The sequence below is a fragment of the Fusarium proliferatum genome, assembly GCF_900067095.1.
Source record: "Fusarium proliferatum ET1 genome assembly, contig: FPRO_scaffold014, whole genome shotgun sequence".
NCBI classification, from domain to species: Eukaryota; Fungi; Ascomycota; class Sordariomycetes; order Hypocreales; family Nectriaceae; genus Fusarium; species Fusarium proliferatum.
In genome coordinates, this window is record NW_022194803.1 from 551,589 (window position 1) to 575,451 (window position 23,863).

At 50.1% G+C, this 23,863-nt stretch overlaps 6 protein-coding genes across 6 annotated transcripts; 3 read left to right on the top strand and 3 right to left on the bottom strand.

Annotated features, from left to right (window-relative positions):
* Positions 1 to 318: 318 nt before the first annotated feature.
* FPRO_03976 (putative polyketide synthase) lies at positions 319 to 12,606 on the top strand (the record flags this gene model as incomplete). Its single annotated transcript, XM_031223915.1, has 10 exons — positions 319 to 949; positions 1,002 to 1,637; positions 1,687 to 2,325; positions 2,376 to 2,495; positions 2,546 to 4,526; positions 4,601 to 4,821; positions 4,873 to 7,102; positions 7,149 to 7,846; positions 7,893 to 9,719; positions 9,782 to 12,606. The coding sequence occupies 10 exons, from the start codon at positions 319 to 321 to the stop codon at positions 12,604 to 12,606; spliced, it is 11,808 nt and encodes a 3,935-aa protein (XP_031089226.1).
* A 562-nt stretch (positions 12,607 to 13,168) lies between these two features.
* FPRO_03975 (uncharacterized protein) lies at positions 13,169 to 13,491 on the bottom strand (the record flags this gene model as incomplete). The annotated part of the gene is made up of 2 exons (XM_031223916.1): positions 13,169 to 13,379; positions 13,436 to 13,491. 2 exons carry the CDS (start codon positions 13,489 to 13,491, stop codon positions 13,169 to 13,171), a joined length of 267 nt encoding a protein of 88 aa, XP_031089227.1.
* Positions 13,492 to 14,594: 1,103 nt separating this feature from the next.
* FPRO_03974 (uncharacterized protein) lies at positions 14,595 to 15,762 on the bottom strand (the record flags this gene model as incomplete). The annotated part of the gene is made up of 2 exons (XM_031223917.1): positions 14,595 to 14,994; positions 15,041 to 15,762. 2 exons carry the CDS (start codon positions 15,760 to 15,762, stop codon positions 14,595 to 14,597), a joined length of 1,122 nt encoding a protein of 373 aa, XP_031089228.1.
* Positions 15,763 to 16,149: 387 nt separating this feature from the next.
* FPRO_03973 (putative catalase isozyme P) lies at positions 16,150 to 17,892 on the bottom strand (the record flags this gene model as incomplete). Its single annotated transcript, XM_031223918.1, has 6 exons — positions 16,150 to 16,713; positions 16,765 to 17,187; positions 17,237 to 17,329; positions 17,380 to 17,617; positions 17,686 to 17,815; positions 17,862 to 17,892. 6 exons carry the CDS (start codon positions 17,890 to 17,892, stop codon positions 16,150 to 16,152), a joined length of 1,479 nt encoding a protein of 492 aa, XP_031089229.1.
* Positions 17,893 to 18,715: 823 nt separating this feature from the next.
* FPRO_03972 (uncharacterized protein) lies at positions 18,716 to 20,601 on the top strand (the record flags this gene model as incomplete). Its single annotated transcript, XM_031223919.1, has 3 exons — positions 18,716 to 20,252; positions 20,301 to 20,464; positions 20,515 to 20,601. The coding sequence occupies 3 exons, from the start codon at positions 18,716 to 18,718 to the stop codon at positions 20,599 to 20,601; spliced, it is 1,788 nt and encodes a 595-aa protein (XP_031089230.1).
* Positions 20,602 to 21,153: 552 nt separating this feature from the next.
* Positions 21,154 to 21,882, top strand: FPRO_03971 (uncharacterized protein; the record flags this gene model as incomplete). Its single annotated transcript, XM_031223920.1, has 1 exon — positions 21,154 to 21,882. One exon carries the CDS (start codon positions 21,154 to 21,156, stop codon positions 21,880 to 21,882), a length of 729 nt encoding a protein of 242 aa, XP_031089231.1.
* Between the last annotated feature and the right edge of the window lie 1,981 nt (positions 21,883 to 23,863).

Here is a 23,863-nt window from a genome sequence, read left to right on the forward strand (position 1 = left end):
AGTCTTCTGTTCCGCCACCGAAATTGTCCGAGAAGGATTTGTTGCAGCTACTCAACTAAGCGACTATGTTTGATTCAGAATAGTTGTACCACCAATCAATGGAGATATTGTTATCATGAGGCTGAATGTCTAACTGCTGGGCAGTTGAACCGAATAACACCGGCATCGGCATCGCAAGTCTCTGTGGTTCTCATATAAGGAACAGCACGTTGCTCTATCCAACTCTAAGCTCAAACTCAACTGGTTAATCGCTCGATCAATCTCAACATTGCACAAAGAGACCATCATCGTCTCTCACCACCTTCAATCCCTTCAATCATGTCTGACAGCGAGCCAATTGCCATCATCGGCAGCGCATGCCGCTTCCCAGGAGATTCCTCCTCCCCCTCTAAACTCTGGGATCTCCTCAAAGCTCCACGCGATTTGTTGACCAAAGTCCCCTCCAACCGCTACAATGCCGATGCCTTCTACCACGCTGACTCCAAGCACCACGGCACCACCAACGTGCGCCACTCGTACTTCCTGAACGAAGATCCCGCTAGCTTTGATAACAACTTCTTTAATATCCAGCCTGGCGAGGCTGAGGCCATCGATCCCCAGCAGAGACTGCTCATGGAGGTTGTGTATCAGGGCCTCTGCGCTTCTGGTCAGACTATTGAGGGGCTTCGTGGGTCGTCTACCTCTGTTTATGTTGGAGTTATGTGTGATGATTGGAACGGTATTCTCACGCGTGATCTGGAGGTGTTTCCGCAGTATGGTGCCACTGGCATGGCGAGGAGTATCATGTCGAATCGTATTTCGTACTTCTTTGACTGGCATGGCCCGTCTATGACGATTGATACCGCTTGTTCGTCAAGTTTGGTAGCTGTTCATCAGGCTATCCAGACGCTGCGAAGTGGAGAGTCGGAAGTTGCCATTGCAGCTGGAGCCAATCTCATTCTCACCCCAGGTATGACCTCCCAGCCCGTCGATATTGAAGATCACGATGACTGACCAAATAGGTATGTATGTCGCTGAGAGCAAGCTGTCCATGCTGTCCCCAACAGGTAGGTCCAAAATGTGGGATCAGGATGTAAACGGCTACGCTCGAGGCGAAGGCATTGCCGCCGTCGTGCTCAAGCCTCTCAGCGCCGCGATCCGCGACAACGACCACATCGACTGCATCATCCGCTCCACAGGCGTCAACCAAGACGGCCGCACCCCAGGTCTCACCATGCCCAGCGCCACAGCCCAAGCAGATCTCATCCGCAGCACGTACGCCCGCGCTGGTCTCGACATTAACAAGCCCGAAGACCGGCCTCAGTTCTTCCACGCTCACGGGACAGGAACACCCGCTGGCGATCCCCGTGAAGCTGAAGCCATATACCGGGCGTTCTACTCGGACGCCAAGGATGGTAAGTTATATGTTGGGTCGATCAAGACTGTGCTGGGCCATACGGAGGGCACGGCTGGGCTTGCGAGTTTGATTGGGACGGCGCTTGCGATTCAGAACAAGACTATTCCGCCTAATATGCACTTTGATGTTTTGAATCCAAAAGTCAAGCCGTTTTATGATAACTTGGAGGTTCCGACTAAGGCTATTGCTTGGCCCGAGACGTATGAGGGACAACCTCGACGAGCTAGCATCAACAGCTTTGGTGAGTACCCCTTCATTCAAAACTTATTTCTGTTACTGATGTATTCTAGGTTTTGGTGGTACCAACGCTCATGCCATTATCGAGGCCTACGAGCCCAGCACTACTTACCATGCCTCTGGTCCACTGTTCAGCCCCTTGACATTTTCCGCTTCATCTGAGCCATCTCTGCGAGCTCTACTGTCCTCTTACTCAGACTATCTCAAGTCCAACCCCGAACTATCTCTGAAAGACGTCGCATACACTCTTCAAACCAGACGCTCAACCCTCGCCTACCGCGTCGCCATCACAGCTTCCTCCACAGAAGACGCCTACACCCAGCTCGACGCCATTGAGAACGGTGAGCAAGCCAGTACCGTCGGTGTTCGCCAGGTCAGCAAGGCTTCGCCCAAGATCATGGGTGTCTTCACAGGTCAGGGAGCGCAATGGCCAAGAATGGGTGCCAGACTTATCGAAGAGTCTGCATTCGCGTCACAGCGACTTTCTGAGCTTGATGAGGCATTGTCGAGTCTCCCCAAGGATGACCGACCGTCTTGGACTCTACGGGAGATGATCCTTGCGGATTCCAAGTCTTCTAGGATCGCTGAGGCTGCTATTTCTCAGCCTTTGTGCACTGCCGTCCAGGTTGTTTTGGTTGATCTTCTTCGACAGGCTGGTGTTGAGCTCTCCGGTGTTGTTGGTCATTCTTCTGGTTCGTGAACCTATCCCCAATTCTGGAGTCAAGTACTAACAGAAAGCCAGGTGAGATTGGAGCTGCTTATGCCGCTGGGCTCCTTACAGCACGAGATGCCATCCGAGTCGCCTACTACAGAGGTCTCTATGCCAAGCTCGCTCAATCACCCAACGGTCGCAAGGGCGCCAGTAAGTAGCTACCCACTCTCCTCAAGATTCCTGCTAACATGACTCCCCAGTGATGGCAGTTGGAACTACCTTTGATGACGCATCGGAGTTTTGTGAGCTCGATGCCTTCCAAGGCCGCATCCAAGTTGCCGCCAGAAACTCGTCTTCCAGCATTACTCTCTCCGGCGACGAGGATGCTATCGTCGAGGCTATCGAGACCTTCAAGGACGAGGGTAAATTTGCTCGCCAATTGAAGGTCGACACAGCTTATCACTCGGCTCACGTCCTACCATGCGCCAAGCCATACCTCGATGCCATGGAGAGATGCCAGATCGATAGCGCCACTCCCACAGCGACAAAGTGGTACTCTAGCGTTCACGATGGCCAGGTTATGAGCGCCGAGCTACTTACTCCTCAGTATTGGGTTGATAACATGACCAGCGCTGTCCTGTTCTCTCCCGCTGTTGAGCATGCTTGGCAGGAAGGTGGCCCGTATGACCTGATCATCGAAGTTGGTCCTCATCCAGTGCTCAAGACTCCCTGCCTCGACACACTCGAAGACATGATCGGAGATCGACCTCCTTACTCGGGTGTCCTTGGCCGCGGCAAAGATGACATCCAGCAATTCTCCAACGGTCTTGGCTTCATCTGGACTCAACTCGGTGCAGGGTCAGTCACATTTGAGCGCTTCGAGAGAGTTGCATCCGACTCCAAGACCATACCGTCTTTCATCCATGACCTTCCCAACTATCCCTTCGACCACGCAAGGCAGTTCATGTCCATGTCGAGGGTATCGGGTTGGTACAACAGTATGCAGGAAGCTCCCCATCCAGTTCTAGGAAGACGCTGCCACGATCGCGAGACATCAGACACGATCCATTGGCGCAACGTCCTGAACCCCAAGGAGATCCCGTGGCTGCACGGCCATCAGATCCAGGGGCAGATCATCTTCCCTGCTACTGGGTATATCTCCATGGCTGTTGAAGCTGTCAACATTGTCGCAGACTCGAAGCTTGGGCTTGTTACCATTGAGGATCTTCGCGTCGGTCGAGCCCTTGCTTTCAGTGATGACGACGCGAGTGTCGAGTCGACGTTTGATCTACGAATCATCAACCGCTCTGAAAAGGAGATTGAAGCTGAGTTCTCATGCTACTCGGGTCATCCTCAGAATCACACGACGAGCATGGTTCTCAACGCAACAGCTCGCATCAAGGCCTCGCTCTCTGCACCAACCCCCCACGAACTCCCCAACATCAAAGTCGATGACTTTAATCTTCGTGAGGTTGAGGTTGACAGGTTCTACGACTTCCTTGGTCGTCTAGGATACAACTACTCCTGGCCCTTCCACGGCACCACCAGCATTCGCCGAAAGGCAAACTATGCGACCGGTACTCTGGAGGACCAGTCTGGCTCAGAGTGGGAAGATCAACTGCTCGTTCACCCTGGTATGCTGGATACTGCCCTCCAGACTACCTTCGTCGCGCTCTGCTGTCCAGGTGATCAGCGCATGTGGGCTCTTCACCTGCCTACGAGCTTCCGCTCCATCGTCATCAACCCTTACTTCACCTCCGCCGGTATCGGAAAGCAGAAGGGGTTCCAGTACCAGTCTGTCGCTATCGATGAGACGAAGGCCTCCAAGATCGTCGTTGAACTGGACTTGCTCTCCGAGGAGACTGGCGATACCTTCCTCCAGATCGAAGGCATGGAGATTGTTCCTTTCTCGCCTGCTACTCCTGAGAACGACGCTGTTTTGTTTTCTCGTTTTGACTATAGACTTGCTAACCCTGACGGTGAGCTCACGGCTGCTGAGTATGTTTTTAAAGACGAGGATTACAGGATAGCGCTCGACTCTGAGCGCATTGCCTTCTACTATCTTCGCCGACTGGTTGAGACTATTACTCCCGAGGAGAAGGCGAATACTCTGCCTCACTACCGATATCTTTTGGATTGGGCAGCACATGTTGTTTCTCAGACCAACAACGGGTCCAATCCTCACGTCCCTTCGAGCGCTCAGAAAGATACTCATGAAGAGATTAAAAGGCTCATCGAGAAGTAAGTATAAAGATAGTCTCAGCATAATCTTAGGGTCCCTTTAGCTCAGAGAGGCATGACTAATCAATCGACAGGCGTTATGAAGCTGTAGATGTTCGCCTTTCGGAATCAGTCGGCGAGAATCTCCCTCAGGTCATTCGCGACCGCGGCAACATCCTCGAGTACATGACAAAGGATAATATGCTCGATGATGTTTACGAGGAAGGCTTTGGTCTTGACCTTGTGAACAAATACATCGCGCACATGACAGCTCAGATCGCACACCGATATCCTCGCATGAACATTCTCGAAATTGGTATGAGCAGCCCTTGCATACACAGTGTGTTCTTATACTAACATGACTCAGGTGCCGGAACCGGTGGTGTTACCCGAGAGATCCTCCCCCGTCTCGGCTCAGCTTTCTCAACATATACCTACACCGACGTCTCGGGCGGTTTCTTCGACACAGCCCAAGAACGCTTCAAAGATTTCGCCGACCGCATGATCTTCAAGACTTTCGACATGAACATGAGCCCTGGCTCTCAAGGCTTCACCGAAGGAACGTACGATCTCATCCTCGCTTCCAACGTCCTCCATGCCACTTCGGAGCTAGAGGAGATGATGAAGCATGTCAGGAGTTTCCTCAAGCCCGGCGGTTTCCTCATTATTCTTGAGACCGTGAACAACGACTGCTTACGTGTTGGGCTACCTATGGGTGGTCTTCCTGGCTGGTGGCTTGGTGTAGAGCAAGGCCGAAGGTGGGGGCCTACACTTACTCTGCCGCAGTGGGATTCTTTGCTTTGGAAGTGTGGTTTTGGTGGTATTGATACTACCACGCCGCCTGTTCACAAGATCCTTCCCGGCCATGTCTTCTGTGCTCAAGCTCTTGATGAGCGGGTTGAGATCCTGCGGTCGCCTTTGAACCATCTCTCTGATCTCCCTGAGACCAAGGCTACAGAGCTAGCCATCGTTGGCGGAGAGACCCTCAAGGTTCATAGGATGTGCGAGCAGATTTCTCGACGTCTCAAACCGAAGTACACCAACATCGTACGGTTCAACTCTATTGAGGAGCTCAACTCCAGCGGCCTTACAGACTCTTGCACCGTCCTGTCTCTCACCGAACTCGACGAGCCAGTGTTTGCCAATATGACGTCTGCCAAGTTCGAAGCTCTGAGGACCTTGTGGAAGCAGGGTGGAAGCATCCTCTGGGTTACTTCGGGTGCCAGAGCTGAGAACCCTCACTCTTACATGACCACTGGAGTTGGTCGCTGCATGCGCTTCGAGTATCCCAACATCACCCTTCAAGCCCTCGACATCAAGGCAATGACCGACCGTACTCCCGAGCTCATCGCAGACCATCTTTTGAGACTGGAGCTATTGGATAAGTGGTCCAAGGAGCTTCGGTCAGAGGAGCTGCTCTGGTCTTTAGAGCCTGAGATCTACATTGAAGATGACACTAGCATCATTCCACGACTGTATCCCTATGACTCTGGAAACGCACGATACAACGCTGATCGCCGCAATGTCACCAAGGATGGAAACCTTGAGGTTGACAGGGTCGTGTTTTCTGAGAGTGAGGGCAAGTGGGAGGTGCAGCATGCTTCTCCTCTTCACATTCCTGAGGAACTGCCCTTCTCTGCCAAGATGAAGACCATTCGGATCACGCATTTTTCCCCTGCTACTGTCAATGTTACTCCAGGCGTTAGCTTATTGGCTTGCGTTGGTATCGACACAGCTTCTAACGAGCGAGTTCTCGCTGTCACTCACATCGCGGAGTCCCCTGTTTCTGTCCCAGCGGATTGGTGCATTCCCCTCGGAGAGCTCGATGCAGTTGATACGCTAGCCAACGTCTCAGCTTTCCTCATTGCCTCTAGCATTCTCAAGCATGTGCCCGCCGAGGAGATTATCGTGGTTCACGATGCTCCCTCTCATCTTGCTTCTGCCTTGGAAGGCCTTGCTAAGGAGTCTTCTGCCACTGTCTTCTTTACGACTTCTGACAAGGCCAACACCAAGGGCTGGAAGTATATCGACAGCCACTTACCTGAGCGTGTCATCAAGGCGCTTATTCCTAGGTCAGCTACCAAGTTTATTAGCCTGTCGCAGGACGTCAATGCGAAGGATACTAGTCGCGTCATTTCTGCATGCCTCCCTCGACACTGCCAAACCATCAGTTCCGAGCGACTCTTCGAATCAGGCAAGGAGATTCGTCGATCCGTCTCCAAGGAAGACGTCTCAATTGTGTTCAACCGAGCCTTTTATGAAGCCAAGTCACTCTCAAGCACAGCCATTGACGCAAGCCTCATCTCCGTGAAGGACATATCTGGTGTCACTGCGGCTGAAATGCGCTTCGCCGTCGTCGACTGCACTGAATCTTCCGTTACGGCCTCTGTTCAGCCTATCGACGATGGAAGGATCTTCCAGGCCGACAAGACCTTCCTTCTCGTCGGTCTATCTGGTGAACTTGGTCAGTCGCTTTGCAAGTGGATGGTCAAGCAAGGAGCTCGAAGCATTGTGCTTACCAGTCGTCGCCCCAATGTATCTCAACACTTCCTTGACGAAACAGCTGCTATGGGCGCTACAGTCAAGGTTCTGCCGATGTAAGTAAGCCTCAAACCATCATAGTAATAATACTGACATGTCTAGGGACGTCACCGATCGCGACTCACTTCACGCATGTGTCGACACCGTCAAGCAGACCCTCCCTCCTATCGCAGGTGTCGTCAACGGCGCCATGGTCCTTCGAGATGCGCTCTTCGACAAGATGTCCTATGAAGACTTCATGAAGGTTCTGAAACCCAAGGTCCTAGGCTCCCAGCTCCTCGACGAGATGTTCTACGACACACCCCTCGACTTTTTCATCTTCTTCTCTTCCACCACCGCCGTCATGGGCAACAGCGGTCAGAGCAACTATATCGCGGGTAACATGTTCATGAACGCCCTCGCGGCACAGCGTAAGAAGCGAGGCGTCGCCGCTTCTTCCATTGATATCAGCTCTATCATTGGTCTAGGCTACGTCGAGAGAGCTGAAGATCTGAGTGAGGATACCTTTATCAAGATGGGCTACAGGCCCATGTCGGAGCAGGATCTGCAGAAGCTATTTGCCGAGGCTATTGTCCTTGGAAGACCCGAGTGCGATGAGGTTTGTGAGCTGGTCACGGGTGTTACACCTATCTATGAGGATGCTCAGGCAGGTGATCAGTACTTGAAGGATGTCAAATTTGGGCACTTCCTTATGGAGCACTTGGATACGCAGGCCTATGCTGGAAAGACATCTACTGTGCCTGTGAGAGTGCAGTTGGCGGATGTCAAGACCAGAGTTGACGCCGTGGCGATCATCAAAGGTGTGTTTTCCTCAACAAGTCTATGGAAGATCACTAACAGTATAAGATTCCTTCATTGTTCGGCTCCGACGTGTTCTGGCTGTTGGCCCAGATGAGATCATCAACGAGAAGGTCACTCTTGTCGAACAAGGTGTTGACTCTTTGATGGCTGTCGAGATCCGCTCCTGGTTCATTAAGGAACTCGACGTTGACATCCCCGTCCTCAAGATCCTCGGTGGAATGTCCGTTCCCGACCTCATCGAAGAATCCCTCAATCTCATCTCCGACTCCATCCTCGACGTATCATCCCTCGAAGCAGGCAGCGCCCCAAGCACTCAGCTCCCCAAGCCCACCCTCCAAACGACCCGCGTCACTCCACCCGAGAGCTCCCACGGCACAAGTGACGATAGCAAGCAGCAAACGGGCTCAGACTCCTCCCGCTCGCCAATCGACACACCCCTCACATCCATGGAAATTCAAGAACCTGCTAAAGCGGAAGACAGTACGGACAACTCCACTCCCCTAAAGACCTTTCCTAACGAGCTGTCCAGCATCATGTCCTACGGTCAAGCAGGCTTCTGGTTTCTAAACGATTACCTCGTCGACAAGAGGGCGTTCAACATGGCCGTTATGTTGAAGCTCACGGGCCAGATCCGCGTGCAGGCTCTGGAGAAGGCTGTGAATCTCGTTGCGGAGCGTCATGAGATTTTGAGGACGAGGTTCTTTTGGGGTGACAATGGCGATGATAGGACGCCTTTGCAGGGTATTAACCCGGCGGATCTAAAGTTGACGACAAAGAAGGTTGATGATGAGAGAGAAGCTGACATGGAGTTGAGGAAGCTTCATGATGAGGAGTGGGATTTGAGTGGTGGTGAAGGAGTCAAGATCACTTTACTGTCGTTATCGGATAATGTTCATTTTCTTTTGTTGGGTATGCATCACATTTACATCGACGGATACAGCTTCAGTGTGTTCTTCAAGGACCTCGAAGTTGCTTACACAAAGAAAACGCTCCCTTCTCTTCCAGTTGAGTCACAGTATCGATCTTTTGCACTTCAGCAACGACAGATGTATGCAAATGGCAATCTCACCAAGTCCATTGAGTACTATCGACGAAGCTTTCCTCAAGAGTTCTCGCCAATTCAGCTTTTCCCCTTCGCTCTTACGCCGGCGAGACAGTTCGCCAATGACTATTCTCAGCATGAGGCCAAGATGAGTATTGATCCAGAACTAGCTACCAAGGTTCGACAACTCGCCCGCGTCAATCGCTCAACTTCATTCCATGTCTACTTGGCGGCCTTGGAACTTCTTCTCTTCACACTCCTTCCCAACATAGAGGAAGTGTTCATCGGTATCGCCGATGCCAACCGTGGCGATAAGAAGTTCATGGGCAGTCTCGGCTTCTTCCTGAACCTCCTCCCTCTGCGCTTCCGACGAAAGAGGCGCGGTACTCAACTCAGCTCCATCATCCAGACCGCTCGCGACACAGTATATGGAGCACTTGAACACTCCCAGCTGCCCTTCGACGTCCTTCTTCGAGAGCTGAACGTTCCAAGATCTGACAAGTACACGCCTATCTTCCAGGTCTTCATGGACTACAGGCAAGTTGTTCAGGAACGGTCATCGTGGGGAGGCTGCAAGCTCCATGGGGAGAAGTGGCATAATGCTGGCACGGGATATGACATTGCTTTGGAGGTTAACGAGAATATCACCACTGATACTCTTTTGGGTCTGAGACTTCAGAAGCAGCTTTACTCGGAGGAACACACTGCTCTTCTGCTCCGGTCGTACTTGAGCGTGTTGGAGTACATGGTCCAGGGGACTAACAAAGCTGCTGATACTATGCCGCCCTGGTCGAAGGATGATCTCCAGGTAGCGTTGGATGCCGGAAAGGGTAAGTCATTTCCATCTTCAAACTCTACAACATCAGGTAGCAGATACTGACTATCATACTAGCACCCGAGTTCCAACCCAAGTGGGAGTCCACCATCAGTCATCACATTGACCACATCATCCAAACCAACGCTACCAAAGTCGCTCTCAAGGACGGTAACGGCACCGTGCTCACATATGAGAAGATGGGCCAGCGAATTGACTCCATCGCTCAGGCACTCATCGACGCCGGAACCACGCAAGGCACAGTAGTCGGAGTCTTCCAAGAACCCTCCTCCGACTGGATCTGCTCCCTTCTCGCCATCTTCAAAGCTGGAGCAGTCTACGTTCCTCTCGATCTTCGCAACTCCATTCCTCGTTTAACTAGCATTGTCAAAGCCTCTCGGCCTTCGCTCATCATCACGGATCAGACGACTGATGACAAGGTTGAGCTCATTGGTGCCAAGTACATCACCCAGCTTCAGCTATCCGAGGTGGTTGATCAGGAGTTCAAGGAACCTAATCGTGCAAAGGTTGAATCTCTCGCTGTCATTCTGTTCACAAGTGGTTCTACTGGTGAGCCTAAGGGTCTCATGATGACGCATACCAATCTCATGTCCTACGCCGAAGTCTCAAGCAAGACCTTCTCCAAGCCTGATGAAAGCCTCGTGGTTCTTCAGCAAAGTCCCTTCAGCTTTGACTTTTCTCTTGATCAGACCGTGGCTGCGTTGGCGAACGGTGGATGTCTTTGCATCGTTCCAGCGAGCAAGAGAGGTGATCCCGATGAAATCAGCAAGATCATGGTCGAAGAAGGTGTTACATACACTACTGCTACGCCTTCTGAGTATGACATGTGGTTGCGATACAGTACCAGCACTCTACGACAATGCACCTCGTGGAATTACGCTTTCTCTGGCGGTGAAGCAATGAGCCACAAACTGGCCCGCGAGTTCGGAACGCTGAACCTGAAGAATCTTCACGTCTTCAATGGCTATGGGCCAGCTGAGACGACAATCCTCTCCCATCGCATCGACCTCCAGTACACAAACCCCAATCTTCCAGATCCCCTTCCTGCAGGTTACCCCATGCCTGGCTTCTCAGTGTGCATCGTCGATGAGAAGATGCGGCCTGTTCCTCTTGGCGTGCAGGGCGAGATTGTCCTCGGTGGCCCATGCATCGTCTCTGGCTATCTCAACATGCCTGACGCTACCAAAGACAGGTTCCTGCCGGATACCTTCTTCGGAACTAGTGGGAAGGTATACCGCAGTGGAGATCGTGGTCGTCTATGCCATGGTGGTTTGCTTTTCTGTGACGGCCGTCTTGAAGGCAGCAACATGATCAAGCTTCGAGGTTTCCGAGTCGAGTTGGATGAAGTAGAGAAGACTATCATTAGTCACTCCGCTGGTGCACTCTCTCACGCAGTAGTTACTCTACGAGGCACTGAGGAAGGCCGCTATCTAGCAGCCCATGTTGTCTTTGCTCCCGAGTTCACAGAGCACAATCGAGAAAGTATCATGAAAGCCCTTCGTCAAACCCTTCCTCTTCCTCCCTACATGCGCCCTTCCGTCTTCCAGATCCTTGCAGACATCCCACGAACCGCCCATCTCAAGGTCGACAGAAAGGCCATTCAAGAAATGCCCGTCCAGATCTCTGTCTCCCACGACTCTGGAACTCTGTCTGTTGCTGAACAAAGACTGAGCGAGCTATGGCGTCGAGTCTTGCCTCTCGATCCTGGATCCCTTTCTCCCGAGTCTGACTTCTTCCTCATTGGAGGCAATTCTATTCTGCTGGTGAAGCTGCAGGCGTTGCTGAGACAGACTTTCAAGACAGCGCCAAAGCTAGTTGCGCTCATGGGAGCTAGTACGCTCGGTGCAATGGCTGCTGTTCTTGAGAGCTGTGGATCTGTCGGTGTCATTGATTGGGACCAGGAGACCGCGCTACCCGATGACCTTCAAGGTGCTGTGGCATTGCGTCCCGTGAACAAGATTACCGACATCACGGTCCTCCTTACTGGTTCAGCAGGCTACCTTGGTCGTCACCTCGTACCAGCACTCGTCGAGGACCCCCGGGTTACACGAGTCCACTGCCTGGTGCGGTCAGTGAACAACGAGAAACTGAGTACCAGCTCAAGCAGCAAAGTCAGAGTTATCGAAAGCGACCTGTCGAAACCAGGCCTAGGTCTTTCTGCATCGACATACTCTCGTCTTGCTGAGGAAACCGATGTGATCATTCACTCTGCAGCTAATCGGTCTTTCTGGGACAGATACGAGGTTCTCAAACCAGATAACGTGGACTCCGTGAAAGAGTTGGCCAGATTCGCCGCTTCTTCTGGTCGCTCGATACCATTGCATTTCTTGTCATCTGGAGCTGTCAAGATTTATGATGGAGATGGTGTTACGCCACCTACTGATGGTAGCGATGGTTACGTGGCTACAAAGTGGGCTTCAGAGACATTCCTGCGAAATGCTGCTGGTTCAATCGGCCTTCCCGTCTACGCGCACCGTCCCACTGTGAGCAGTAAGGCGCAAACCAAGACGGATCAAGCCTCGATCGTCGACGAACTCTTCAGCATCGTCAAGTCCCTTGGCGTCCGACCATCTTTTGAGGGGGTCACCGGCTCAGTAGATGTGCTTCCTACCGGTGACATTGTCAAGGCTATCCAGGACTCTGTCTTGAGCTCGAGTGCTGGGGGTGAAGGATACAACATTTTGCAACATGAAGCACATCAACGCGCTTTCGTGGAGGATTTCGCAGGCGTTGTGCACGCTGACGATAGTTTGAACAAACTTCCTAGTATTTCTATCTTAGATTGGTTTGGTAAGGCGAAGAAGGCTGGATTTTCTTATTTCCTTGCGTCTCAGAATTTGGTCATGGGTTCGGGTGAGGGTCACTTGGTTTCGAGGCGTTGATTGTGTTTCTACCTCTAGAGTTTCTTTCATTTACTAGATTCGATAGATAACCAGATTGCAATAGTTCATTATAGATCAAGTTCCTAAGAGGCCGTGTTTTATTAAGTCTGATTATGCGAATTCAAAGCAGCCAAGCTGCTGTCCTGTACAAGAGACTGTTTTAAAAGCACAACGTCGAATGATAACACTCGGCCGAATCACACAGGCTATCCACTACTTCACAGCCACTCTATGACGACCAAATGGCATCGATCACTAAATTCATCACAGGTACACCCTTTTACCTAAGTAAAGAGTTTACCCTCTTGACAGGAGTAAGGGAATATTAGAAGATTATAAGGTATTAAATAAACTTGTCAAAATATTCCCTCAACTTAGCACAGATATCCTAAGCTTATACCAAGTTACCTAATCTTTTTCTATTACTTAGAATCAAGATCCTGAGTCTTCTTTCCTCCCCTTGTCCCTACACCCTTGAATAGGCCTAGCACTTTTGTTAGTCATCTCAACTTCAACATCTTAGTCGTTGCGCACTCACTGTGTGAGAAATATCTATCCTTTGTTAAGCGAGAGATTCGTTAAAGCGCTCATGGATCGACCGCTTAACGAGTTTTGGGTGAATAGTCGGTTTGCTAGGCTTGTCGATCGTACGTCTTGCAAGATGCGGGTGATCAGTAAGCTTATCATGGTCTGTCGCCGAACGCTTTGCCAGGTGTGGGTGGTTCGTTGGCTTGTGGTTCTTTGCATCAGTGGGCTTCTGTTCAGCAGTGATACTTATCATTCGCAACGTATTAGATGGCGCTCCTTGTATTCTGGGGTGTTTACTTACGCTTGAACTGCTCCGAAAAGAAGGCAAGAAAGGAGAATGGACTTGATCCCCAACATTGTTGTTCTCGGTTGGACTTTGCGAGAGGTTTTTGCAGATTGTATTTGTGTTTTAGATGATCCATTTTCGATAAGAACTTGGTGCCCTTATTTATAGGATAAGAATTACATGTTGTAGCCCGTATGCCGAGTACCCTCTCTATAGTTCAGCGGGGATTTAATAGAGTTTACAGGTTGCACCACGTAGTCGGGTAAGGCGAGATTTTAGCTTCGGCACTCAGGGGCCATTAGCCGTAGAAAAGCATGCCGATACGACCCGAGTATAAGAAAGCCTGCGACCTAATAATTTCTCTAGCCGAGTTCCGACAAATGCTGCAGAACGACTTCCAAGTGGGTTGACGGTCGACATCTATACCAGATACTTCTATTTCTTTGCCCCCTGCCGCTTCCTCAAGCAAATCGGCCCTGTGCCTTCAATAGCAATTATTGACCATACCAAGTCTCAGCTCTATGTTGTGATGACACACTGTGAACCAAATATCTAAAGGGGAAAGTTGATTAACGTGTACTGATTCATACTGATAATTTTTGCAGACTTGCAAAAGCAGGAGCAAACGTCTAATCTCTCAAGGTCAATGCGCACGTGAGTCGTCCCACCTTGTTGGGAATATGCCTGCAACTTCATGTAACGGTAGCAACGGCTCGTACTCCATAATTTGCCTCTTCAAAAGTATAAATCTTTTCGGCTCTATTATTTTGCCCTACGGCCGTTATGCCTATGGTGATCCCTTTTCACCAGTCGTTGACCTCGTATTAGCAACCTTAGCTAATATCATAATCGTGTGATTTGGGATGGGCTAATTAATTGCCCGACAAAGCACGGATCTTCTGGCTTAGGCACGCTGTTCATTGTCACTTCTCACTCCCGCGCCAACCTTTGTCCGCCTCCAACTGACATCATCAATTCCGGCCCAGGCTTGTTGAGCTTGGGTCTTGTTAGGCACTTATGTCTCGGGCTATTATTCGAGAGGACTTGTTGGCAAGGGCGCTATGATTATCTCTACAGAGCGAGCTGTGTCATACCAGACCATCTTGTTGCAGTCAAACTCATTAACATCAATAGCATTACCGGCAATCTTGTGTAGCTGTTGGAGATACAGCCTCTAATTTTTAGACCTGAATAGAGATACCAACACTCCCGTTTCAAACCACTCGCGGTCCTTTTTCCAAGCATGGACAATAATATCTCTTCCAACCTTAACAACCCCCTCGAAGTTCTCTCGGCCCCAGGCTGGGAAGTCAGTAGTCACGCAAACAAGATGTGTTCCAACGTGTATAGCGGTCCGAAAAGCAAAGTCTTCGCTGATATCTCCGTATCCTTCAATAAATCCTTTCATCATCCATAGTCCTGCGTCGGCGGACTTGTATAGCCACAACGCGTACATTTCGGCAATCATTTGCCCAGAGTCTACAATGGTCAGACCTAGTTGCGTCATTTCCCAGTCCACGACGAATACTGGAATCTCTTTCCCTTCTTCTATGGCAACATTGGGTAGAACAACACTGCCAAAGTCAGCTTTCAAGTCATACGAAAGGATAATGAACTTACTTTCCGGTCCAAAAGTCTCCGTGGATTATCTGAAGTTTATCTATGTCATCCTTTTCTGCTGCGGCCATCTGCTCTACTTGAGCGAGAATATCTTTCGCATCTTTCAGTATGCTTGGATATTCTTTAATCCGCTCATGAAGCCATGCGTAGTTCACCATATGCCTCACAGCTTGGCCAAACTCGTTCTGGGCGACGAGGTCTCGGTGTTTAATTTGTTGAGCACTCCATGTGACAAAGTCCCGTAGCCATCTACCAACTGCTTTTCCGAGTTCCTGGCATTGGGGCTTGAAGGAATCTGGCGTTGGGGAGCCATAGTTTTGAATGGCATAGTCCTTCAAATGAATGCCATCAGACATAAACTCCAATATCTGAGTCGAGCTGGCTTGATCAAAATGGTATAGTTTTGGTGTTCGTACAACGAAACCATGTGTTTCTTTCGGCGTATTGTCGAACGATGAATCGCTGGATAAGATCTTGAGACTCTCTGTCTCAATAACGCAGCGGAGTGGGGGAAGCGCAAACTCTGGCTTGGACGCCATATACGGCTCTCCATGCTTGACTAGAACCTCCTTCTCTCCATTTTCCAGAGGCTTCACAAGCTGTGCCTTGTAGATCCAATTGACAGATCCACCCGTGATCTTGTTGAGTTCTAAAAACTCAAACTTGGTGCCTTCGAGTGCTTTCCGGGCTTTGGAGTCGATATCAGTGTGTGTTGATGTCATGGTGATAGAGATTCTTTCCGAGCAAACTTAGCAAAGAATTTCACAAGTGGACTATAACAAACTCAATGGCAAGTAACGTTCCTATATAGGTGGTTGGTGGTGATCGTCAGTCAGCATTATGCCAAGTATTACAACTGACATCATCTGACTGTTATTACCTCAGAGGCTTCCAGATCTCAAGGGATTGGTGGAAGACGTGCCTTAGCTGGTAATGACTCTTGAAGAGATATGCGGTGAGATGATGGTGTTCAAGCCACAATCGAACTGTCGCACATTACGTTGACGGCATGAGTTTTTGAAAACGAAGAGGTCTATTCTGGGAATTCTATGCATCTATCGCTATTCTATCTCATTAAGTCTAAGCCATAAGTTCTTTCCTCTCACCATCTAAAGATGAGTAGCGTCCTCCTTGATCTTGGCCATCATTCGCTGACCAATCTCACCATCAACCTTGCTAAACATAGCAACGACAGCCTCTCGCAAAGGAGTAGGTGTGCCAGCCAAGCTTCCAACAACATTGCCAACAAACTTCTCCTTCTCAGCATCATCAAAGACCCTCCTCCACAGATCCCGAGGCTGGACAAAGTCCTCATCATCGACGGGGATCTCGTTCAGACCGAGCAGTGCGTTAGCGGCGATGCGCTCGTGGTGTGTGATCTGAGTGATGGATTGGGTGGTGACGCCGGGGCTGAGAGTGCTTCGGACGTAGTTGGGGTCACCTCCGTAGTTCTTGGTGGTGGTGATGCCATCACGGACAAAGGGGGCATATACGGGTGCGATGGGGCGGTTGGGAGGGAGTTGGGCGTAGTTGGAGCCGAGGCGGTATCGCTGGGCGTCGGGGTAGGCGAACATGCGAGCCTGAAGCATTGGATCGGGGGTCATGGCGATACCAGGGACCAAGTTCGATGGCGAGAAGGCAGCTTGCTCAATCTCGGCGAAGTAGTTCTCAGGCTATGATCCGTCAGTACTTGGGTCATCCTTGTCTTCCAGTGATGAACTTACGTTCTTGTTCAATGTCATCTTTCCAACCTCAATCAAAGGAAACTCCTTATGGGACCAAATCTTGGTAATGTCGAACAAAGCCCGACCAAAGGTCTCAGCCCTCTCAGGCTCCATGATCTGAACATACAACTTCCAGACTGGGTATTCGCCACGAGCAATAGCATCCCATAGATCCTCAGTATGGTAATCAGCATTAGCACCAGCCTTCTTCTCAGCCTCTTCAGCAGAGGCAAAGCTGGTGTGGCCAGTCTCGGGGCGGAAATGGAATTTGCAGTATCGGGGACGGCCAGAGCTGTCGATTAGCTTGAATGTGTGAACACCGAAGCCGGTGACGCGGCGGATAGAGTCGGGAAGACCACGGCTGCCGAAGAGATGCATCAGAGTGTGAACACTCTCGGGTTGGTTGACGTGAAAGTCCCAGAACTAAAACTATTAGATCATGCAGTCATAATAGCCACTTCGGGCAACTCACCATGGTAGCATCAGGTCGGTTGGTAGCGGGATGTCGCTTGTGGCTTCGGTTCAACGAAGGGAATCGCATGGGATCGCGAACAAAGAAGACAGGCTAAGGTGGTCAACAAAAGATTCACCACCAATCACAGGATCGACACTTACAACATGGTTTCCGACAATGTCGTAGTTTCCTTCCTCAGTAAAGAACTTTACAGAGAAACCTCGGACATCGCGAACAGTATCGGCGCTGCCCTTCTCACCACCAGTGGTACTGAGACGGAAGAGAACCTGAGTCTTCTTGCCAGCGGTGTCGAGGAACTTGGCGCAAGTCAATTGAGCGATTTCAGGGTTTGTGACTTCGAATTCTCCCCAGGCCCCAGCAGCTTTGGCGTGAACCACCCTGCGATGTTTGTTAGTTGAGTTCTTGTGGACGCTGAAAGCGAAGGTGAGATTGAATGGGAGACTTGCCGCTCAGGAATGCGCTCTCGGCTGAAATGGGCCAGAGTCTCAAGGAGAAGGGTATCACCAAGAGTTGTGAGACCGCCGCCGCCAAAGACGGGGAGGGTAGTGCTCACGGAGGGGTCGCGAACAGGCTGACCTACACTAGTTAGCTGGGCCAGGACATATTGGCGACTCATACCTACCCTCAGTCAAAGTATACACAGGATTAGACATTTTGAAAGGCTGAAATTAAACGTAATGAAGAAGAACAATTCGTAGTTTCAATGACGAGAAAGAAACGAGGGAATTCCCCAGCCTTAAGATAAATTTTGCACTCCTCATTACGGCATTGTCAATGCCGAGCCCGCCCCGACAGATAAGAAATGGATCTCATCTCTGCGGGCCTCTGTTCCAACATTTCGATAAGATAGAGGTTATCGCGAACAATCCCCATACAAGCCCAATCACAGCAGTTACTTTTCTAAGCCGCAATCTAGAGAGTGGACTCGGTGTTCCCGGTAGTATTACTGCTTGCGGCTAGTGCCCCCTTGCCGAAGAGCCGCTAAAACTGGACCCCGAGCGAAGCTGTTCTAGAAACAGATACCGGAGCTGACTCGGCATCTTTGTCAGATTCTTTGTCACACGGGTTTTGTGCGGGATTTGCGAGTTTTTGCAGATGAGGCTTGACTGCGCCTCGAAAGTGCTCGAGTTTTCGTATGGGGAATACGTCACTGGTTGAACACCGAGAGATCCGCATAGAAGCAAACATCAATGTTACAGCAGAAATGTCGGCATGTCGATGCCGTGAGACGCGTATGTCGGGGATGTGCATCTTGAACACGGAGAAGTTGGCCAGTGACGACATTGCAAGATGAGATATATAAATATCACGGCTCACGATGGGTTTTGGTGTTTTGCAATTCAGCAATCACTCAGACTTCACTCGCAAACATCTCAACTACTACAAACTCCTCCGCTTCTTCAATAGACTCATCTCATCTCCCTCACTCTTCCAACACCTTCAACAAATCTACTTCAGCATATCAAAGTCGGCAAGATGGCATTCGTCGCAAACGGAAATGAGTACGACTTCATCATCGTCGGCGGCGGCACAGCAGGAAACACTGTAGCAGGCCGTCTCGCCGAAAACCCCCACGTCCGCATCCTCATCGTCGAAGCCGGCATCCCCAACCCGCACCAAATCCCCGAAATCACCACACCCTCCAAGGCCTTCAACTTGCGCGGCAGCAAGCACGACTGGGCCTACAAGTCCACCATGATCAAGCGTGACGACTACGAGCGCATCGAAAAGCCCAACACCCGCGGAAAGGTCCTCGGCGGTTCGTCCTGCGCCAACTACTTCACCTGGATCCCCGGCTCGAAGCCTACCTTTGACGACTGGGAGGCTTTTGGCGGCGAGGACTGGAACTGGGATGGTTGTGTGGAGTATCTTCGCAAGTGTGCGACTTATCATGATGAAGAGGGGCTTTATCCCGCTGAGCTGGGAAAGATTGGCACCGGGGGCCCTATTCAGATTGCGCATGCTGATCTTGTTCCTGAGATGCAGCCTTGGCGTGATGCTTTGACTGAAGCGTGGGTCTCAAAGGGTGAGGTCTTGACGGAGAATATTTACGATGGTGAGATGAGGGGTCTTACGCATTGTGTTGATACGATCCATGGGGGTCAGCGACAGGGAAGTTTCTTGTATCTCAAGAACAAGCCCAATGTCAATATCCTCTATGGCGTCCAGTCCAAGGAGCTGATCATTGATCCTCGCACCAACACTTGTCTTGGTGTTACTGTCATCAATCCTGACACTAAGGGAGAGCTCAGCGTCTTCGCCAGCAAGGAAGTTATTCTGTCTCAGGGTGTTTTCGAAACCCCCAAGCTTCTCATGCTTTCTGGTGTTGGTCCCGCCCAGGAACTCCAGAAGAATGGTATCAACGTCAAGCTCGAATCTCCTCACGTTGGCCAGCATCTTCTTGACCACCCTATCGTTCCTTTCGTTCTCCAAGTCAAGGATGGCTTCGGTCTGGAGGACTACATCCTTCGAGACGGTGCCGCCAACAGCGCTGCTGTCGCTCAGTACAAGCGCGACAAGACCGGCCCTGTCAGCTCTGGTCTCCTCGAACTCGTCGGCTTTCCCCGTATTGATGAGCGTCTCGAGCAGCACCAATCCTACCGTGAAGCCAAGGCTGCAAATGGCGGCCTCGATCCCTTCGGTCCCAAGGGCCAACCTCACTTCGAGCTCGACTTTGTTGGCATGTTCAGCACTGCTTTCCAATGGCACTACCCCGTTCCTGAGAAGGGTAACTACATGACCGTCATCGTCGACCTTCTCCGTCCACTTTCTGAAGGTCAAGTCACACTTAACAGCAACAATTCCCTTGTCCAACCCAACATCAACCTCAACTTCTTCGGCAATGATCTCGATATCCTTGCTATGCGTGAGGGTGTTCGCTGGACTTATGATGTTCTCACCACTGGCAAGGGCTTTAAGGACATTGTGACAGGCGAGTATCCTTGGAGAATGCCCCTTGAGTCTGATGAGGAGATGAAGAGGGCTGTCCTTGACCGCAGCCAGACTGGTTTCCGTAAGTAAATCCTCTGATTCTAAAGCATTATACTGACATTATTTACAGACCCTTGTGGTACTGCACGTCTCTCTAAGAACATCCAGCAGGGTGTTGTTGACTCTCGTCTCCGTGTTCACGGCATCAAGAACCTCCGCATTGCTGATGCCTCCGTCATCCCAGTCATTCCTGACTGCCGCATCCAGAACTCCGTTTACATGATTGGAGAGAAGGTGAGATCTTTTTCTGTCCGTTCTTGGTGACTTCACTGACATTTTCCTAGGGTGCCGATATGATCAAGGCTGATCATCCTGAGATCTTTGGCCAGGAAGCTTCTACCAGGGCCAACCCATTCACTAGCCGCCTATAGATAGATGTAGAAGCTTAATCAGAGGCACTGAGATTAGAATTGGTTCGCGTTTAGGCATAGCATATAGACTTAAATGATTTTGCAATAGACTTTTTTATCATACTCTATTGCTACCTATCTTGAGGCTGATAAAATAGCTGGTCAGACTGAATCGGCAGCCTGGGCTCAATGCTTAGCACTATCTAAGACCAAACCTACTTGTAATCAATGCATCTCTTTCGTTTCTTGTTGGAGAATCTTACGACTACTACTAGTATTCCTCGATTTGGAAATGAGAGCCTCATTGTTCGTATATCATCCCAATGAGCGACAACACTTGAGAATGCTGACAGCATTAACAAATACGGAGCATAATTCATCCGCCAATCACAGCACCTCGGCGCATGACTCACTCCACAATTGCATCATCTCATTCGTCCGTCAGCATCATTTACTAATGGCCAAATGAGGCTCCTTCAATAATTTAATAGACCGGCAGCTCATGATTATATTGCGCGTCTTACCTTGAAGCTCTGTTAATTATTCTCAAATCTACAAAATCTGTTAAGAAAAATGGCATCGACAGCACCGAACTCAATCAAAATATTACTCCTCACCAAAACCTGTGGATATCGTCATGATTGCATTCCCGCCTTGATCTCAGCCTTCAACTCACTGCCATTCTCCGTAAGCGCAACTGAAAACTCAACAGAACTGCTCTCTCTTTCAGACTACGACGTCGTTGCTCTCGGACACAACACCGGCGATTATTTAACTGAAGATGAAGTAACCTCGTTGTTGAATTTCGTCGAGAATGGCGGTGGCGTTGTAGGCATCCATGCTGCTACATCCGGCCTAAAGACAAACGCCAGGTATACCAAGATCTTGGGCGAAGTCTTCAATGGTCACCCACCGCCACAGTGGATGACTCTTGCTGTCGAAAACCCTGATCATTACATCAACGGATATGAGTCTCTTCCGGGTCCGGACTCTGCACCAGAAGAGGCTCATGCGTGTCCTGTCAAGACAGAGTCACTTCCAGCGGGGCAATTTCTGTGGTTTGATGAGGTGTATACTTTCAGATCTCACCCCCGCATCCAAGGCCGCACAATCTTACTTTCAGTGCAGGGTGACAACGAGGAGAGCGCTGAATCGGCCGGCTTTCCGTTGTCGTGGACTCAGACAGTCGGAAAGGGAAGAGTGTACTACACTGCTCTGGGCCATTTTGACGAGGCATATAAGAATTCATGGTTCATAGAAAGCTTGCACCGAGCTGTGGTGTGGACTGCGAAGAAGGATTGATGGCAGGCTGTATAAGAAATCATTGGGGTCAAGCATAGAGACGAACTAGACACTGCAACAATCCTTTGATAATATTGCCCATTCCGAATAAAGCTACTTTCGAGCAAATGCCATGCACTGCACCTATTTACGTGGAGTCGAGAGTCAGGTTGATCGTCACGAGTGTATAATGGCCATGTATGGACGTTCCATTTCTTGACGAGACTGCTCAGGGCCTAGCCCATGACTGTCGTCAAAATTAAGTTCCAAGTCGGTGTAGTCTCCGCCGCATCGGGGTAATCCTTTCTCCCTACGCAAGGTGAGTTGTTTTCGGGCATGTTTGATACTGCACCGCCAAGATATACTCACAACGCCTCGTCAAGGCAAATACCTACGGTCGGAAGGTCCGTTCTCTGCAGATTCATTGATCTTCACAGCTCCTGCATCCAGGATAAACTCTGTCGCCGTTCGCGGGGTCGTATTGCGGAGTTTCTCCAACGTCGGCTTACCACTTTCAAAAATCCCTTCCAAGCCAGCCAAGAAAGATAAGCAACAAGACCAACAGCGGGAACTTGTAAGATTGTGGATCAAGCGGGACGGAACAAGTCTTGGCCCGAGGGCACGGAGCTATCAATGCTTGATACCCAGTTTATATCTGGCCTCAGCTATCGTCGGAGGAGTCTTTCATGATGGCTTCTTGGCGGTTGTCTCAAGACGCGGACCAATCATCAATTTCACTCTGCACGCGTGAACGAGGAGACTTCCCGATCAGGTAACGAGGCATGTTGATCTTGGGAAACGACAAGATCAACAGCATAAGTTGTTTTTAAAGGACGATAAACGCGCATAAGTCAATTTGTTGAACAGGGTATTTGATGTTTAATTGTTAAGCTTATCTTGAGATGTGCAGTGCTTGCTGAGTTGCCGAGATTGCAATATGACGAGAACAAGAGACCCTGTTGCTGGAACTAGCTAGCCTGGATAAGGGCACGCGGCTCAACGCGTAATAACGCGTTTTACCCCAATGAACGAAGCCTACCCTATGCCAGCGGTGAACTCAGCACATTGCTCCAGGTTTTCTCCATCTCCCGCTTGTGAACACGGGGAAATTCTCAGCTCAGAATAAAGTGGCCAGCCAACATGACAATCATCCCACACGCATAATCACGCCAAGTAAAGCCTATACAGCTACAGTAATATGTCCTCTGCTGACCACTTTTCATCACAAAAAAACACTGGGGAGAAGTGAAGATCAGAAAGGCCAAGATATCCACGGAAGACCCAATTTGTATAACCGATGAGGGTCCTGTAGAGAACTCGTGATGACAATCGCTCTGGGCATTACTGGGATGAGACATGAGATCAGCGTGCTTATTGTTGAGTTAATTTTACTTTATTTGTGCTTTAAGCGGTATTTGGTCTTTTCCTGTGTTGTAATTCGATCCTGGGACCTTTTGTGACATGCACAGTCTCACATCGAGCTCTCTGCAGATACACTGTGAACCCTACAGATTCAACGATCGCCACGGCGTTTTTACAAACTTAAGCCATAGAGAATCAGTAAAACTTAAAAGTCTTCTAGAATTTTTTTCTTTCCTTCGAGATAGGCAGTGGCGATAGCCTCACAAGGCGGTTCTACATCTTGAACAACAATAATCCGCGACCTACCCGATACCATCTTCGCCACGAGTGACGGAATAGCCGCCCGAACAAATTTATGACGTTGCCGCGAGAACATTTAGCGCAGAAATCTTATCCGGAAGGCTTACCCACTAAAACCCCACACACCTCGGCACTATTCCCCAATTATTCTCGGCGCGGGTTGAGAAATCACGACAGCACAAAACTTGGAGAAAAGGGGGGACTTTACTTTCGCGGTGGGTGATATAATCTTACTCCGTATGGAGTATGTATGCTTATGGTTATTCTCGGGTTGTTTTTTCTGGAGTTTTGAGACGATACTCCGCAAGAACTGACTCCGTGCTCATTTCGGTTATGTTGC